Here is a 17,477-nt window from a genome sequence, read left to right as displayed (position 1 = left end):
AGGGGGTTGGTCTAGATGACCGTTGGGGGTATCTTCCAACTCTCCGATTCTATAATTCTGTACAATAGCAACACCTTGAAGAGCACACACCGCCTCTGCCAACCCCTCTTGGCTAGCTGACTTACTAACAACAGAATTAACTCTTTAAATTGCACACCAGATTATCTCTGCTGTTGCACTTCCAACAGCATGTGCCAGACACTCACTGGAGTATATGTTGCCATCCATGCAGGATTAATTTAGCAATACCTCGGGGCAGTCTGTGTGCTGTGGTTGGCCAGGTCGGAGCGGGAAAATCCTCACTACTCTCAGCATTGCTTGGAGAGCTTCACAAAAGAGAAGGCACTCTGGCTATGAAGGTAAAAGCTTCACTTGGGGAAAAAAAATTTAAAAAATGAAAGGCACAAATACAGGATGGGTGACACCTGGCTTGAGAGCAGTACATGTGAAAAGGATCTAGGAGTCTTGGTAGACCACAAACTTGACATGAGTCAACAGTGTGATGCAGCAGCTAAAAAAGCCAATGCAATTCTGGACTGCTTCAATAGGAGTATAGCATCTAGATCAAGGGAAGTAATAGTACCATTGTATTCCGCTCTGGTCAGACCTCACCTGGAGTACTGTGTCCAGTTCTGGGCACCACAGTTCAAGAAGGATACTGACAAGCTGGAACGTGTCCAGAGGAGGGCAACCAAAATGGTCAAAGGCCTGGAAACAATGCTTTATGAGGAACGGCTTAGGGAACTGGGTATGTTTAGCTTGGAGAAGAGAAAGTTAAGGGTTGATATGATAGCCATGTTCAAATATATAAAAGGATGTCATATAGAAGAGGGTGAAAGGTTGTTTTCTGCTGCTCCAGAGAAGCGGACACGGAGCAATGGATTCAAACTGCAAGAAAGAAGATTCCACCTAAACATTAGGAAGAACTTCCTGACAGTAAGAGCTGTTCGATAGTGGAACTTGCTGCCAAGGAGTGTGGTGGAGTCTCCTTCTTTGGAGGTCTTTAAGCGGAGGCTTGACAGCCATCTATCAGGAATGCTTTGATGGTGTTTCCTGCTTGGCAGGGGGTTGGACTGGATGGCCCTTGTGGTCTCTTCCAACTCTATGATTCTATGATTCTCCCCCCCCCCCCCTATTCTAAGCAAGCTTTTAGTTTTAGGTCACATCCACACCGTGCATTTAAAACACCTGGCTTCCCCCAAATAATCCTGGGAACTGTAGTTGACCCCTCGCAGAGCGACAGTCCCCAGAACCTTTAGATTACAGTTCCTTTGGGCTTTAAATGTATTGTGTGTATGAGACCAGAGTCTAGTGTATATATAGTTGCTGCTTTCTGAGCTACATCCTTTCTTACCCTCGTTTTTTGAAAGCTGGTGATCATCTCTTAATTCAATTTCACAGGGCACAGTAGCGTTTGTTCCCCAGAAACCCTGGATACAAAATATGTCAGTGGAGGACAATATCATATTTGGACAGAAGATGGATAGGAAGTGGTACAACAGAGTGGTCAAAGCCTGTGCGCTGGAGCCGGACCTGGAGAGCTTCCCTGCTGGAAGTCGGACAGAAATCGGAGAGAAGGTTCTTGGTTCATTATTTGTCTGACCAAGAGCTAATTTTGAAAAATGATGATAATACCTGATTGTTTGGGATGTTCTACAGGTGCTTTTGTGCCCGCCTCCAAATGGGACTCATTTTTGTATTTTATAGTCCTATTGTGGTGTGTCTACCATTTTGATTTTTACTCTGTGCAATGCTGTTGTCAGGATGCTGTCAGCAGCTCCCGGCTGGTTGCCCAGGAAAGTATATAAAGACAAGGAAAAGTTCCTTACAGTCCTTTTTTTAAAATTTCAGTCTTTACAGAGAAAGGCTATAGAACCCAGCCTCTTGGATAATGGCGTTGTCCCAAGTGAATCTCCACACACCCCTGTCTCTCCCACTTCCTCATTTGTCTCTTCTATGGGTGCTGCTATGTGCCCTCTGTCTTTGAACTCTTTGCTCTCCTACTTTTAAGGCTCGCCAGGTTCTGGGAGATGGAGGGTCTGGGGTGCTTTCTAATGATAACGTGTCAGCCAGGTGCTGTTCCGGCTCTCCCATGATTTCCCAACTTTCACCCTCATCTGCCTCTGAGCCGCAACGTCCCTCAAACCCCTGCTGTAAATCTATACTGTCTTCCTCTTCCTCCTCCCTGGAAGGGTCAGGATGGGGAGGCAGTCTCCACCAATCCTCCTCTGCCCAGTCCCTGACAGCTGTGGGTTTATCTTTGACAAAGAGAAAGTGGGGTGCAGGTTGTGACAATATTTGCAGGAGCATAGAAGTGTATCCAGCTAAGCTCTCCTTGGACCCATTAAAATGAAAGGACCTGAGTTAGGCATGCCCGCTAACTTCAGTGGGTCTACTCTGAGTCGGACTAGCAATGGATATAACCCATAGGAATTTGCATTATATTGAACCAGACCATTGGTTTGTCTTGCTCAGTGTTGTTTATGCCAGGAGTAAACAAAAGATGGATCAGGATTTAATTTAAGGTAGGCGCTGCAAGTAGTTGTGGGGGAAGAAATTGAGCTTGGCTCGCATTTTATTGTAAACCTATTTGTTTCGTACTTCCCAAAATAGTATGTGAGCCAAAAATGCAGCTGTTCTTCAAAATCCTCACTTCTCCAAATTCTGGGTTGCAGATCTCCAGCCAAAGCACATATTGATGGAGATGCTTGGGATCTGTCTTGTCTCTAAGTAGAACTGGGAATGTCCCCATCTGAAACCTTGGAGGGCCACTGCCAGTCATTGCAGACAAAATACTGAACTAGATGGACTGATAGTCTGGCTCTTTGTAAGGCAGCTTCTTATATAAAGCTGATGTTTGGATGGCCTGACCTTGCATAGGATGGATGTGTAAGGGCTGAGTTTCCTGAACCCAGAAGACTTTTCAGCACAATGCTTAAGTGAGTTTCTAGCCAATCTGGGGTTTTGCAGATGCAGGAAACTCAATTTCAGCCTCACTTATGAAAAGCCCTTTTCAGGAACTCTGTGATAAGGGATGTGTGTATGTGTTGTGGATATTTTGTGTGTATGTGATAAGGGATGTGTGTATGTGTTGTGGATATTTTGTGTTGCAACAGGGCATAAACATTTCTGGAGGACAGAAGCAGAGGCTCAGTCTGGCTCGGGCTGTTTACAAGAAGGCTTCCATTTATCTTCTGGACGACCCCCTTTCGGCTGTGGATTCTCAGGTTGGCCAGCACATTTTTGAGCAGGTCATTGGACCAAACGGCTTATTAAAAAACAAGGTACTAATTGCTCCCTCTCTCTTTAAGCCCTTTATGGGTGCCTTTTCTTTCGTGACTTTAAAGGATCCAATATGTAGTCCTAAAATAATCCAGCTGAACATAAGGCCAGAGTTTCAAAAGAGGAACACAGCCATTTGGTGCTAAAATGATGAAGAAGGAGCAAAGTTAAACTAGAATCCGCTGTTTAACAGTGCTTGAAACTGGGCATAGATTAGAAGATGTACACACAGATAACGCAAACTGATGCATGCCTAATAGTGTTTCTGAATGGTGCACATGAATTTTAATCTTAAGAATTGTTTTGCTAGATCAAACCAAGAGTCCATCTCATCTAGCATTTTGGCTCCCAACAGCCACCAGTTACTACAGTTCCCATCATCCTTGATCACTGGCCATGTTGGTTGGGACTGATGGGAGCTGGAGTCCAAAATGTCTGGAGGACAGCAGTTTGGGGAATTCTCCCTTCTTCCCTCTAGTTGGCACTTGACAAAGACAGAGGCCTTTTCAGTGGTGGCTCCCTGTTTGGGGAATGCTCTCCTTGGGGAAGCACACCGGATGCCATCATTGTTTGTTTTTAGGTGCTAGACTTTTGATCTTTAATTGGGAGGGCAGTTAGATATGCCAGTGGGCTTAGTGGTGCTCATCATTAAGTGGGATGTGTAGGATTCGTTCTCTCTCTTTCTACACACACACACACACACACACACACACACACACACACACAGAGCAACCCATTGAAATAAATGAACATGACTAAGTTAGGTCCATTATTTTCAGTGGATCTTCTCCAAGTAAAACTAAGTTGAATACCACCCACCCCACCCAGGTCTTGTTTTATTGTTGTTTTAATATTTGGTTTCATTGTTTCTCATTTGATGACGTAAGTTGCTTTGAGACACTTTGCTGTAAAAGATGACAAATAAAATCGATAAGTATTATTATTATCGTTGAGATGCACAAAAAGGTAAATAAGATGATGAGCTGTGGAGTGATGGGGAACATTAACCATTTGTGAACTTACCCTGCTCTGTTACTGTTGGCTAGCAGCAGTTGCCTCAACTTATACCCAATGTGGGACCTTGCTAACTTTGCAGGCTGAAGGAGGAGTTTCTCTTCGAAACTGGAATCACCTTGCTCCAGTCCTGTTTGTTACAGCTGCTCCTTGCATCAGAGATAATGAAAACATATAATTTATTGTAATACAGTGCCCTGCAAGACGAATTTTTCCCAAGACGAATGTGTCTTGTGATCTGATGGTGACTCGCAAGACGAATTCGTTTTGCGAAAAAATTGTCTTGCGAATAATGGTTTCCCATAGGAATGCATTGAAATTTAATTAATGCGTTCCTATGGGCAAAAAAAGAAATTTCAATGCATTCCTATGGGAAACCGCGATTCGCAAGACGAATTTTTCGCAAAACGAATTGACTCGCGGAACGAATTAAATTCGTCTTGTGAGGCACCACTGTATTGTACTTATTTTGATGATTCTGGAGTACCACTTATATGCACTGCATGTCTTGTACATTGTGATGAATGCATTTGTTGTATTTTGCTTGCCATATCCACCTCTGAGTAATATCCGCCTGTATTTGCGTTGCGATAAATAGGGCAATGCCACCTTTTGGTCTACATGCCATATATTGTGACTTTGTATGTTGGCCTGAACCCGTTTTTTTTTTCTATTTGTGTCTGTTACTATTGTCAGGACAGGAAGATGTAATATCTGGCAGCAGGAAATCTATTTGTACGGTAGAGTGGAATCAAAGAGAACAGACACCACAGAGTGATGGTTTGTTTCTTCTCATTCCAGACTCGTGTTCTAGTGACCAACACAATCCATATTTTGCCCAAAGTGGATAACATCATTCTTGTAATGAATGGAACGATCTTTGAAAAAGGTTCTTACCATGAACTTGTGCAGAGACAATGGGCTTTTGCAGACTTCTTGAGGTCACACGACACAGATGAGAAAGAGGACCAGGATTTACAAGGTACTGCAAGTCACAACGGGGCATCAGTAAAGAATCGGCCCCTGAAGTGTTTTTTTAATTTCAGGCATTTCCCATGTTATTATTTGGGCTATAGCAAAATCTGTCACACACATGCAGAAATCCTGAAACTTCTTAATTGCACAGGTACAGGAAGTATTGAAATTGTCAGCAAAGGACACATGACCTGCCACAGAAAACTTGGAGGGTAAGTGTCAGGGGGACTCCCTACAGGGAGCCTCCCCTCATCATCCTGACCAGCACTTCGCCCAGTGAGAGCGGTAGCAGCGGGTCAGTAGGCAGTGGAATGGAGGAGGGAAGGCTCAGCGAGGCATCAGAGCCCTTGCACCACTCCAGCCAACAAGTGGAGGAGGGAAGGCTCAGCGATGTAGCAGAGCCCCGGCAGTGCCCTAGCCAACAAGTAGAAGAGGGAACACAGCCTCTTCCAGCGCCCGAATTGAGGCGCACGCCCAAACGCAGGGTTAGAGGGTGGCATTTCGGGGTGTCCATGCTTTTATGCTGGCCCAGAAGCAGAAGGGCGCCATTGCCGGATTCTGCGAGTGACTAGGAGGTCATGTTTTCTGTTATCTCTGCACTGTAAATAGTATGCACAATAAAACCCTTAAAGACAGAGTGGACTGGGGCGTCTTTACTTGGGAGTAGCCGCAACAATCCCCTGACAGTAAATAATTGAGATAGTAAGTTATAGAAACTGCAAACCACGCTTATCTGTGAGTAAGCTCCACTCAATCAAATGGGACTTACTTCTGTGTAACCATAGTTAGGACTGCAACCACACGTCACAACCACACATACATCGAACACATCCTTGTATCACTTAAACAGCCATGGCTTCCTACAAAGAGTCCTGGAAACTGTGTTTGTTAAGGCTGCTGTCCTCACAGAGCTGCAGTTCCCAGCACCCTTAATAGACTATGGTTCCCAGGATTCTCCATGTTTTAAGTGTGTGGTGTTGATGTGACCTCAGCCATGAATGTGAGGTGATATCCGAAAGCTCTTTAAAGCTCAACAAGAGCCCTTTCACTTATCTTAAGTATATTTTCACTCTGATGGTGCAGAAGAGGATCCATGCTATTTTTTAAAGGGAGAAAATACCGTCTGGGAAGTAGGGATCTTGGAGAATTCTGACAAGAATGGATAAAGGAATAGAAATTGCCAGTGTTCACTTATTTGTCCTGTATACAGGATGGAAATCAGTCTAGCAAATATGGTTGTTGTTGTTGCTGCTCTTAGTCTGCAAAGGTTATGTCAGCGATGACATTTATCCCCGTTAGCATTCCTTTTAATTGAAATGAATGGGGTGGGATAGCACAATGGCAATGAATTTTGCCGCAGTGGGCAGTGAGATGAATAATGCAGAAGGCAAACTGCAGTGGAAAGGAAACAGGGCTGCATAGCTGATATTCTGTCAGTGTAGCTGGAGCTTCCACCAAACCCTATGGACGCTTAGCCAGTGGAATTTGAGAATAGGATTGTGCCCCAAGTAAAGCTTTTTGGACTGTGATAACCCAGTACATGAAATCAATCCATCTTGCTGCTTCTTTCTATCAAGGTCTTACAAGTCTTCGGAAAAGAGAGGTTGCAAGACAACAGATGGAGCAGAATTCACGACAGAAGGCGAGAAACAGCAAACTGGGAGGGTAATTTGAAATGACTTAGTTGTGTATAATAACACAGTTTTCCATCACAACTCCCTGGGAAGAGGGATTGATTGTTAGGCCACTCTGAGAAACATAGCTCTGGGTGGGGAAAGGTGGGGGTCTCCTCTCAGCACCCTTAACAAACTACAACTCCCAGGATTCTTTGGGAGAAGCCATAGCTGTTTGAAGTGGCATCGTAGTTTTTTTTAAAATGTGTGGTGTGGATGTGTCCATAAAAGGCAGCTTCCTGTCTTCCTAGCTTAGCCAACCTGAGCTTTTTTATCCCCTTCGTCTCTCTAGGCAAAGACTTCAGTCTACCTGACCTACCTGAGAGTGGCGGGGTCTTTCCTCTGGGCTTACATTCTGCTTTTGTTTATCTGCCAACAAGCTGCATCCTTTTGCCAAGGTTACTGGCTCAGCCTGTGGGCCAACGACCCCATTTACAATGGAACGCAGCAGCATACCGAGCTCCGAATCAGCGTTTACTTTTTCCTTGGATTCGCCCAAGGTTTGTTCAGCCCTGCAGTCTCCCCAGGTCCTTTCTGCAAATTCCTTGAGACTTCTCTACTCAGCCCCTGAGACTTTTCCCAGGTCATTTTCCCCTCTGTCTCTGGTTATCAATGTCTCTGGTGTAATTTGATTGTTTTCTTTCATAGTGTTTTGCTTTAATCTGCTATTGTGAGCTAACTAGGAAGGCTCTCGTTATCTTATCTATCTAGTTAACCAGTCCAGGCCACCTTAATATTGATAATAAAAGAAAGTATCTCTCATCTATTATTATCAATTTATTTATCCCCTTTGTATACTGCCTTTTCTTCCAAGGAGCTCAAGGTGGTGTGTGTGGTTTTCACTGTCTCATAGAATCATAGGAGAGCTGGAAGGAGCCACAAGGACCATCTAATCCAAACCCCTGCAGTGCAGGAATCTCTCACCCAATGTGGGGCTTGAACCCATGGCCCTGGGCTTGAGAGTCTCATGCTCTACCAACTGAGCTATCCCCCAGGGGTAAAACACATTACCTCCCTCTCTCATACAGCCCTATTTCACCTTCACAACAACCCTGGGAGGTAGGTTGGGCTGAGAGACAACAACTGGCCCAAGGTCACCCCATTGAGCTACATAGCTGAGCAGGGATTTGTACCCTGGCCTCCCTGACACTCTTAACTATTACGCCACACTGACTCTCTTGCACTGCAGCCATTGGGAAGTTTGGATCGATAGCCTCCGTCTTCTTGGCTGGGACCGTGGCCTCCCACGAGCTCTTCCGGAGGCTCCTACACGATGTCCTCCGGTTGCCGATGTCATTCTTTGAACGGACGCCTAGCGGCGACCTGCTCAACCGCTTCTCCAAAGAAATGGACGCCATTGATTCCATCATCCCAGACAAGCTGAAGTCCTTGCTGGGGTTCCTGTTCATTCTGCTAGAGATCTACGTGGTTATTGTCATGGCCACTCCAATAGCTGTGGTGGCTATCGTCCCCCTGACAGCCTTGTATGCTGTGTTCCAGGTATGTATTAGCTCCCTCTGCCATGTTTTTGGGCCAGTTCATTGTTGTAATTAGAGGTGAATGTGTGTCAGGGGGACTCCCTACAGGGAGCCTCCCCCCGTCATCCTGACCAGCACTTCGCCCAGTGATAGCACGAGCAGCGAGTCAGGAGGAGGGAATGAGGAATGGAGCGGTTTAGAGAGAGGGCTCAGTGAGGCGTCCGAGCCCTGGCTATGCTCTGGGGAACAGAGCGGGCAGGAACGGCTCAGAGACGCGTCAGAGCCTTGGCTCTGGTTGAGGGACAGCGGATGAGGGGCTCAGCGAGACGCTGGAGCCCAGGCGCCGCCCCAGCCAGCAAGAGGGGAGACCTCTCCTTCCGGCACCCGAATTGAGGCGTGTGCCCACACGTAGGGCTAAGGGGTGGTGTTTTGGGGTGTCCAGGCTTTTATGCTGGCCCTGAAGCAGACAGAAGCCATTGCCGGATTCTGGAAGTGACTAGGTGGTCATGTTTTCTGCTATCTCTGCACTGTAAATACGTATGCACAATAAAACTCTTAAAGACAGCGCGGACTGGAGCGTCTTTATTCGAGATTAGCTGCAACAACCCCCTGACAATGTGTAATCTGCTCTCCTCATTAAAATACTATTAGTTTACCTATACCTCTTGCCCACAACCAGGACTCAAGGCGGCTTACAAAAATTAAAACAAACACAGGAAAAACAGAAAGCTTAAAAAAAAACCATAAAATATCATTATTGATTATTTGTTTATTAGATTTGTATGCTGCCCTATGCCCGTAGATCGCAGTTCACAACACAGTGGCTGAACAGCAGTAAGACTATATTGGAATTTAAACAATGGCTTACTTTCCTGAGCCACTGTAATAAGGGTAGACTTGGATGCTCTGCTTCAGTGTTCCTTTGCAGATGCTTTACTGCAACAACTCTCACAATCCCTTGCTTGCTGGGTTTGATGGGAGTTGGAGTCCAACAAGGTCCGGACAGAGGACCCCAGCTTGGGAAAGGCCGCTCTGCTTCCGTGATGTCTCTTTCTTCTTCCTCTTGTCCCTCAGAGCTTCTTCGTCACCACCTCCTGCCAGCTGAAACGCCTGGAAGCCGCCAGCCGCTCGCCCATCTATTCCCACATTTCGGAGACCTTCCAAGGGAGCACCGTCATCCGTGCATACAAGGACCAGCAGCGTTTTATTCTGCAGAACGACCTTAAGGTGGACAAAAACCACAGGGCGTCTTTCCCGGCCGTGGTGGCTGACAGGTATGAAGTTGCAGCTTCTGAGAAGGAAAGAGAATGCCATGCGTCCGAGCTTTTATGGTTGGGCTCAGAATGGCTGTCCTCTTGGATGCGGGTGGCGCTGGGGTCTAAACCACTGAGCCTCTTGGGCTTGCCGATCGGAAGGTCGGCGGTTCGAACCCCCTAGCAGTTCAAAAGCACGCCAGTGCAAGTAGATAAATAGGTACCACTGCAGCAAGAAGGTAAACGGCGTTTCCATGCACTCTGGTTTCCGTCGCGGTTTAGTCATGCTGGCCACATGACCCGGAAAGCTGTCTGTGGGCAAACGCCGGCTCCCTGAAAGCGAGATGACGGTGGGCCTCCAGACTTCTCCATGTGGCCCTCAGGACTGGGCCTTCTTCCCCCTGGGGGCCCCCCAGCTGGTGCCTCAAACCACTCCTTTGCATCCAGCCAGTCTGTGACATGTGAGAACCAGGCACCTCTCTCTCTCTCTCTCTCTCTCTCTCTCTCTCTCTCTCTCTCTCTCTCTCTCTCTCTCTCTCTCTCTCTCTCTCTTAAAATCCCAGGTGGCTTGCCACAAACACAGAATTCCTAGGGAATGGCATCGTCCTGTTTGCAGCTTTACTCGCTGTGGTAAACAAATCACACCTCAGTCCAGGGATCGTGGGCTTTTCTGTTTCCTGTGCTCTGCAGGTAACCTGAACACATCACCATGTCCTTATCTGGCAAAGAAAACAAGGTTGTTTGCTTGCTTTTATTTAGCAAGAAGTGCACAGGAATCGGTTTGATGAGGCTCATGGGATTTTGAGCTGTAGAGTATTATAATCACATGCTATACGATGCACTTTTTTGTGCCAATAAAGGAGATCGACTGATACGCACATGGAAGATGGAGCAAGCTTGTTTTCTGCTGCCCCAGAGACTAGGACCCAAGCCAATGTATTCAAATTCCAAAAAAGGAGATTCCGACTAAACATCAGGAAGAACTTTCTGACATTAAGAACTAATCAGCAGTGGAATGGACTCCCTTAGAAGATGGTAGATGCTCCTTCATTGGAAGTTTTTTTTAAACAGAGGTTGGGTGGCTTTCTCTCAGGGATTCTTTAGCTATCAAAAGCAAGGTCTTTCCCTGTTCCTTGCCCCCAAATTAACTCAATGTATTGGTTATTAATCCTGTTAGCCTTGCTCCCTGGTTGTTTAGGCAAGGAATGATAAAAGTTAAAATACAATTTCAAGGTGTGAGGGGTGCAGTTCCTCCTTATAAGGCCTGTATTTGCATTTTTAATTTTCGGTGTCTTTTAATTTAATTTTATTATTGCATTTATATCCCACCTTTTTCTCCAAAGAGCTCAAGGTGAGCTTCATGGCCAAGTGGGGATTCAAACCCTGGTTTCCCACGTCCTAAGTCCAACACGCTAACCACTACACCACACTGGCTGTCCATAAGAGGAATGTGGATCTGGAACCACCTAATCCATCTCGGCTTCCTGTCATTTTGTGCTCCCCCCCCCACTCTCATTTTGTTCAGATTACCGGTGTTTTGAACTGGATGGTGCGCTCCTTAGCAGAAACGGATAACAACATTGTGTCTGTAGAGAGAGTGACTGATTACTCGATGACGCCCAAAGAGGTAAGTGATGGCCCTCTCCTTGAGTCAATTCATGTAGGAAACCCAAATGGGTGGTTGATGAATGGTGTGAGAAGAAGTGGGGGAGTCCCCTTCAAGCCATGAGTTCCTGCTTGGAAGAGCGCTGTTGCTCTCAGGTCCTGCTCTGGGGCTTCCCATTGGTTGGCCACTGTGAGAACAAGGTGCAAAGTTTTTGCCCTGATCAAGCACAGCTTTCTCATGTTCTTAGCCATTGTGATCTGTCCTTCCAGCAACCCTCTGGGCAGAGAGAGAGAGAGAGAGAGAGAAGCAGGGAGGTCATAAGGGGGGCTGAGAAAAGGGTGAGTTCCTTCTACCTTCTGATGGGGGAGTAATTTGACTTGGCTTGCATTTAAAAGCAAACCTACGGTACCTAATGTAACAATACCGTAGATAAACCAAAACAGAGCTGTCCTTCAGAATTAACTCTCCATTTTGCGTTGTAGTTATCCAGCCAAGGGCAGATAAATGCATGTGTTACTGAAAACAACATACAAAACTGCATTGGATTAGGAGAAAATACTTTGCACACACACACACATACACACACACAAACACACACACACACACACACACACACACACACACACAAAATATGTTAGGCAGAATTGTTTAGGGAAAATTTACCTATTGGGGAGAATCTTCGCTATAATGCTGATGAAATAAATGAATAAATAAGTGTGTGTGTGTGTGTGTGTGTGCGTGTACACACTCACACACAGAGAGACACATACAAAACAAATGTAGAAATGTAAAGGAGCAAGGTTCAGATTGGAGAAAATGAGAAACGATGGATTTCCCCCTGAAAGAATGTAACCCTTGACAGAAAACTTCCCCATTCTTGCAGTAGAAGGCAGGCAAGCGCAAGAAAAACAGAAGGAGCCTTCTTTAGTGGGAAAGAGAAAAGGAATTGCTTCACTCGTAAGTTAGTTCCGTCCCCGTCATTGCCTCTCTCTAAGGGAGAGAGGTCCACACCTCCATAGCTTCTAAGTCTCTGGGATTCTGGGACTGCATATTTCCTTCCATCCTTCCTTCCTTCCTTGGGATGCTGTCACCTTCATCATAATCATCTGTTCGATGTCTTCCATGCCTTTCACTTTAAGGTCCCTTGGACAGTGGCAGCAGTATTACAATACAATATTAAAAGGAGTTAGAATTTCTTGTTATCTTCTGTATACTGTTTTTTTCTTTGTTTCTCCAGCTTTAATAAAAAATACTTTTGTTTTTGTTTGTTTTAAAAAGAAACATTTCCAATCAGAAGAGTAGGGTGGGTCCTGAAATATATATATATGGGGTTTCAAAAGGCATGGGTAAAGAGGCATGTCTTCATCATATGACAATAGCTTCCCAGGGAAGGTGCCAGAGGCACCTCAGTGGGGTGGGAATTCTGCAGCTTAGGGTCCCTCTCCTAGACCTCCACCCTCCATGCATCCAAGAGAGGTGGAAATGCCAAGAGGGCCTCTTCTGCCTCCCCTAACACTGAGGGGGTCTGTAGGGAAGGAGGCAGCCTTTCAGATATTTGTGGCCTATAAGCTAACAGCTGTCTCTCCTGTGCCCCATCAGCCTCCATTTTAAAGGGCCTAACAGGCAGTCTTTTGTCTCACCCTCATTCACCCTGCACCTTTCTTTCCTGGCTGCAGTTGTTGGTTTGTCCAGCAAGGAGGGTGCTGGCTCAGGGTTGTGCACCTTCTGGCAAGTTTGCACAGATAATAATAATAATAATAATAATAATAATAATAATAATAATAATCCCACCCATCTGGCTGGGTTTCCCCAGCCATTCTGGGCGGCTTCCAACAAAACAGTAAAATAATCTATTAAATGTTAAAAGCTTCCCTAAACAGGGCTGCCTTCAGATATCCTCTAAAAGTCTGGTAGTTGTTTTTTCTCTTTGACATCTGGTGGGAGGCTGTTCCACAGGGCGGGTGCTACTACTAAGAAGGCCCTCTGCATGGCTCCCTGTAGCTTGGCTTCTCATAGCGAGGGAGCCGCCAGAAGGCCCTTGATGCTGGACCTCAGTGTCCGGGCAGAACGGTGGGGGTGGAGATGCTCCTTCAGGTATACTGGACCGAGGCAACTAGCATGGTACTCCCTTTTCTTACTATTAGCTCTCCCGCATCAAACATTAAATGTGGATCAGAGGAAAATTAGCTGTCTGCCCATCAGCTAACCCTGAAGCCACAGGATTTAAAGCCCTACTATAGCAGCCCTTTTGTACCATAGTTGCTCTGTTTCACAGCTGTTTGAGACCTGGTGTTTTTGAGCTTGAGGTGCCACTGTGTCTCTGTTCAGGCTCCCTGGACTTTGGACAATCACCTCCTGCACGAGAACTGGCTCAATGAAGGGGAGATTGAATTCAAAGGCTACAGCTTGCGATACAGGCCAGGCTTAGAATTAGCTTTGGAGAACATCAACCTCAAGATCAATGGACGAGAAAAGGTAAGCTGGTGCTTATGACACCTTAAGTACTTGGAGGGAGGTGTGTTTATTGGGTAAGCGCTACTCAAGAAGAAATAGCATCCTTCCCAAAGAGAGGGTGTGGGGAAAGGTGTTATATGAAGCTGATCTTTCCCCACTTTGTTGGTTTGAGGTTCAATCCAGACATCCTTTTGATTGTGCATTCAGGATGATTTGTGCTCACGATGGTATATGCAAACCATGTTTTCATGTCTACAAAAGTTTTGGGATGGCATACTGCTTCATTTCCAATCGGTGCATGTCCCGCAACTTCCTGCTGAAATCCTGCAACTTGTTTTCCTATGTGTGACTGGGATGTTTGGAAATGGTCTTGTAGGAATAAAAGCTGTATTGGCAAAGATGCAGCACAAATCCAAGCTTTTGGCTGACTTTGCTTTTCACAGCTCTGCTACCTGTCTTGCATCTCAACGCTCTGTTATCTCTTAGGTTGGCATAGCTGGAAGAACAGGGGCCGGGAAGTCATCCCTAGCCATGGGACTTCTGAGGCTAGTGGAAGCTGCTGCGGGAGAGATTGTGATTGACGGGACCAATATTGCCCTTTTGGGTCTGCACGACCTGAGAAGCAAGGTTGCCATTATCCCACAGGTATGAAGCTGCTTCCTGGTGGCAATGATCAGTTTGTTTATAACTGTAATAGGATTTCTAACCCTCCCTTCACCATAAGATCCCAGGGTGGGTTATAACAATATTGTTATGCACCACCCCAGGCTCAAAGATTCCTGTACTTACTCAGCTTCAGTTTCAGCAGAGACTCTGGTGTCTTCAGGATATATGGTTTTAGTTGCACATGCACACAAACTGAGCATAGGATGGAGGGGCTCACAGCATTAACACCCCCGTAGATCTTGCATCCCCTTTAGGTTTCTAGGGGAGGCCCAAAGCTGTATGTAGAAATATGGAGGACTCAATTTAAGATTGGAAGATGAGACATGGCGAAAGCCTGAAAGGGACAGAATTCTCTGGTGCTTTCCCTCTGCTCAGGACCCAGTTTTGTTTTCGGGCTCTCTAAAAACGAACCTTGATCCTTTGGACGTGTGCTCTGAGGAGGAGATCTGGACTGCTCTCGAACTGACGCTGCTCAAGAGCTTCGTTTTGGATCTACCTGATCAGTTGGCTTACGAGTGCTCGGAAGGAGGCGAAAATCTGAGGTACCCAAAGGAAGGGGAAAGAAAAGGAGACTTCACTTGTGCCTTGGTTTCTGGGGCTACCAGTTTGTCAGGACCTGGGGATCAGCTGTGGTTGGGAAACATGAGCAGGAGAGGGACAGTGCCTTTGCATATTATTTATGGTCTTCCAATAGACTGGCCACATGGAAGCAGAATTCCAGGCATGTTTTCCTCTGAAATTTAACCTCTTCTGTGTTCTCTGTCCTTTAAAAAGGTAAAGGGATCCCTGACCATTAGGTCCAGTCGTGACCGACTCTGGGGTTGCGGCGCTCATCTCGCGTTATTGGCCGAGAGAGCCGGCATACAGCTTCCAGGTCATGTGGCCAGCATGACAAAGCTGCTTCTGGTGAACCAGAGCAGCGCACGGAAATGCCGTTTGCCTTCCCGCTGTAGCGGTACCTATTTATCTACTTGCACTTTGACGTGCTTTCAAACTGCTAGGTTGGCAGAAGCTGGGACCGAGCAACGGGAGCTCACCCCGTTGCAGGGATTCAAACCGCCGACCTTCTGATTGGCAAGCCCTAGGCTCAGTGGTTTAACCCACGACGCCACTCACGCCTCTCCCTTAGCACTGCCTTTTTCATTGTGTTGTTGATTGAATGTTGGTTAGAGTGTTAGACCTGGGCTAGGGAGACCAGGGTTTGAATCCCCGCTCAGTCATGAAACTCACACTAGGGTGACCTTGGGCAAGTCACCATCTCTCAGCCTCGCCTACTGCACAGAGTTGCTTTGAGGGTAAAATGGGGAGGAAGAGAACTATGTATTCTTGTGCTCCTTGGAGGGAAGGTGGGATAAAATAGGCAATAAATAAGAAGAGCTCTGCTGGATCCGACCAATGCCCATCTAATCCAGCATCCTGTAGCTAACAAGATGCTTGCAGGAAACCTCCAAGCAGGTTCCAAGCACAAGAGCACTCTTTCCTGCTATGATCTCCGGCAACCGGCATTCAGAAGCATTACTGCCTCCTGCTGTGGAGGCAGAGCGTAGCCACTGTCAGGGGATTGTTGCGGCTACTCTCGAGTAAAGACACTCCAGTCTGCTCTGTCTTTAAGAGCTTTATTGTGCATACTATTTACAGTGCAGAGACATCAGAAAACATGACTGCCTAGTCTGATTCAGAACCCGGCAATGGCGCTTGTCTGCTCTTGCACCAGCATAATAGTCTGGGAACCCCAAAACGCCGCCCCCTTGCCCTACGTCTGGGTGCATGACCCAATGTGGGCACCAGAAGGGGCTGCATTCCTTCTCCCGTCTTTTGGCTGGAGCGTTGCTGAGGCTCTGACACCTCGCTGCGCTGTCCTTCCTCCTCTGGCCAGCTGGGTCAGTGCCAAGGCTCTGATACGTCTTGGAGCACCCTCTCCATTCCGCTCCATTCCTCATTCCCTCCTCCTGACCCACTGCTTGCGCTGTCACTGGGCAAAGTGCTGGTCAGGATGACTGGGGGAGGGTCCCTGTAGGGAGTCCCTCTGACAGCCACCATGATTATCCGCATTATCCTCCATGAATTTATCCAATCATCTTTTAAAGCCATCCAGGTTGGTGGCAGTCACTACGTTACTGCGAAAGTGAGTTCTGCGGCTCCTCTATGTGCTGTGTAAAGAAGTGCTTTCTTTTTATCTGTCCTGTATATAAATACATAAGCAAATAGAAGACACATCGGGTCATATAGTTTCCCCTAGCTGTAAAAACCTGGGTGGCCAATGAATGGTCCTTGCTTCTTTCCAGTGTCGGCCAGCGGCAGCTCATCTGCCTGGCGCGAGCTCTGCTTCGGAAAGCCAAGATCCTGGTTTTGGATGAGGCCACTGCAGCTGTGGATCTCGAAACAGATTTGCAGATTCAAGCCACCATAAGGACTCAGTTCAGGGAGTGCACAGTTCTGACCATAGCCCACCGAGTGAACACCCTTTTGGACTGTGACAGGTAAGTCTTCTTCAGCTGTTAGTTAACATTAATGATTTGTGCTGGTTTTCTGTGTGTGGTGGTGGTGGTGGGGGGTGTTGCACGGGATCTGCTACTTTTTGGTTAATAGATGTTAATAAGTATCAAAACCAGGAATAATTAGTAGAACAGAAGCAGCCATTTTGGGAATTACGGTATGCATGGAAAGGCAAGATATAATTTTAAACAAATGTAGGAGATTATAATTGTACTTGAGAAGAGAGCAAAAGGATATCAATTAGAAGATAAGGGCAAAAAAAAACCAAACCACCAATCATTACAGAAAGCTTGACGGAAAAAGAATAATCTGTTGGAAAGAAGAAAGTAAGATCATACAGGGAGGAAGGGGTTCCACAGTCCTAAGTGCCACCACTGAAAAGGCCCCATCCCACATCCCCACCAATTTTGTTTCCAATGACAATGGGATGCAGAACAGAGCCCCCTCCAAAGTGTTCAGTGGCATGGGCAGAATCATTTGGAAATTAGCAGTCATCAAGAGACCATGATGGTGTCCATGAGTTCTGCACATACTCTTCGAAATGAGCATAATAGCACCCTTTTCCCAAGAAACTGTATAT

The 17,477-nt window shown here is 46.4% G+C and overlaps 1 protein-coding gene across 10 annotated transcripts in view; it reads left to right on the top strand.

Annotated features, from left to right (window-relative positions):
• Positions 1–17,477, top strand: part of ABCC6 (ATP binding cassette subfamily C member 6) — a 46,131-nt gene that overhangs the window by 27,605 nt on the left and 1,049 nt on the right. For 3 of the 10 annotated variants that reach the window (XR_009558578.1, XM_060283012.1, XM_060283011.1), the window contains 15 exons: positions 233–359; positions 1,402–1,578; positions 3,117–3,284; positions 5,098–5,278; positions 5,423–5,483; positions 6,849–6,936; positions 7,237–7,444; positions 8,134–8,444; positions 9,497–9,696; positions 10,239–10,365; positions 11,201–11,302; positions 13,610–13,756; positions 14,222–14,380; positions 14,777–14,943; positions 16,687–16,881. Coding sequence is in view for 5 of the 10 variants with exons in the window: in XM_060283012.1 (XP_060138995.1) it covers positions 233–359; positions 1,402–1,578; positions 3,117–3,284; positions 5,098–5,278; positions 5,423–5,483; positions 6,849–6,936; positions 7,237–7,444; positions 8,134–8,444; positions 9,497–9,696; positions 10,239–10,365; positions 11,201–11,302; positions 13,610–13,756; positions 14,222–14,380; positions 14,777–14,943; positions 16,687–16,881 (2,418 nt within the window). In the remaining 5 variants the exon portion in view is untranslated. The other 7 variants (XR_009558579.1, XM_060283013.1, XR_009558580.1 and 4 more) reach the window with 7 other exon arrangements.

This window comes from Zootoca vivipara, chromosome 14, assembly GCF_963506605.1.
Source record: "Zootoca vivipara chromosome 14, rZooViv1.1, whole genome shotgun sequence".
Lineage (NCBI taxonomy): Eukaryota > Metazoa > Chordata > Lepidosauria > Squamata > Lacertidae > Zootoca > Zootoca vivipara.
This window is presented reverse-complemented; position numbering and strand designations above follow the sequence as displayed.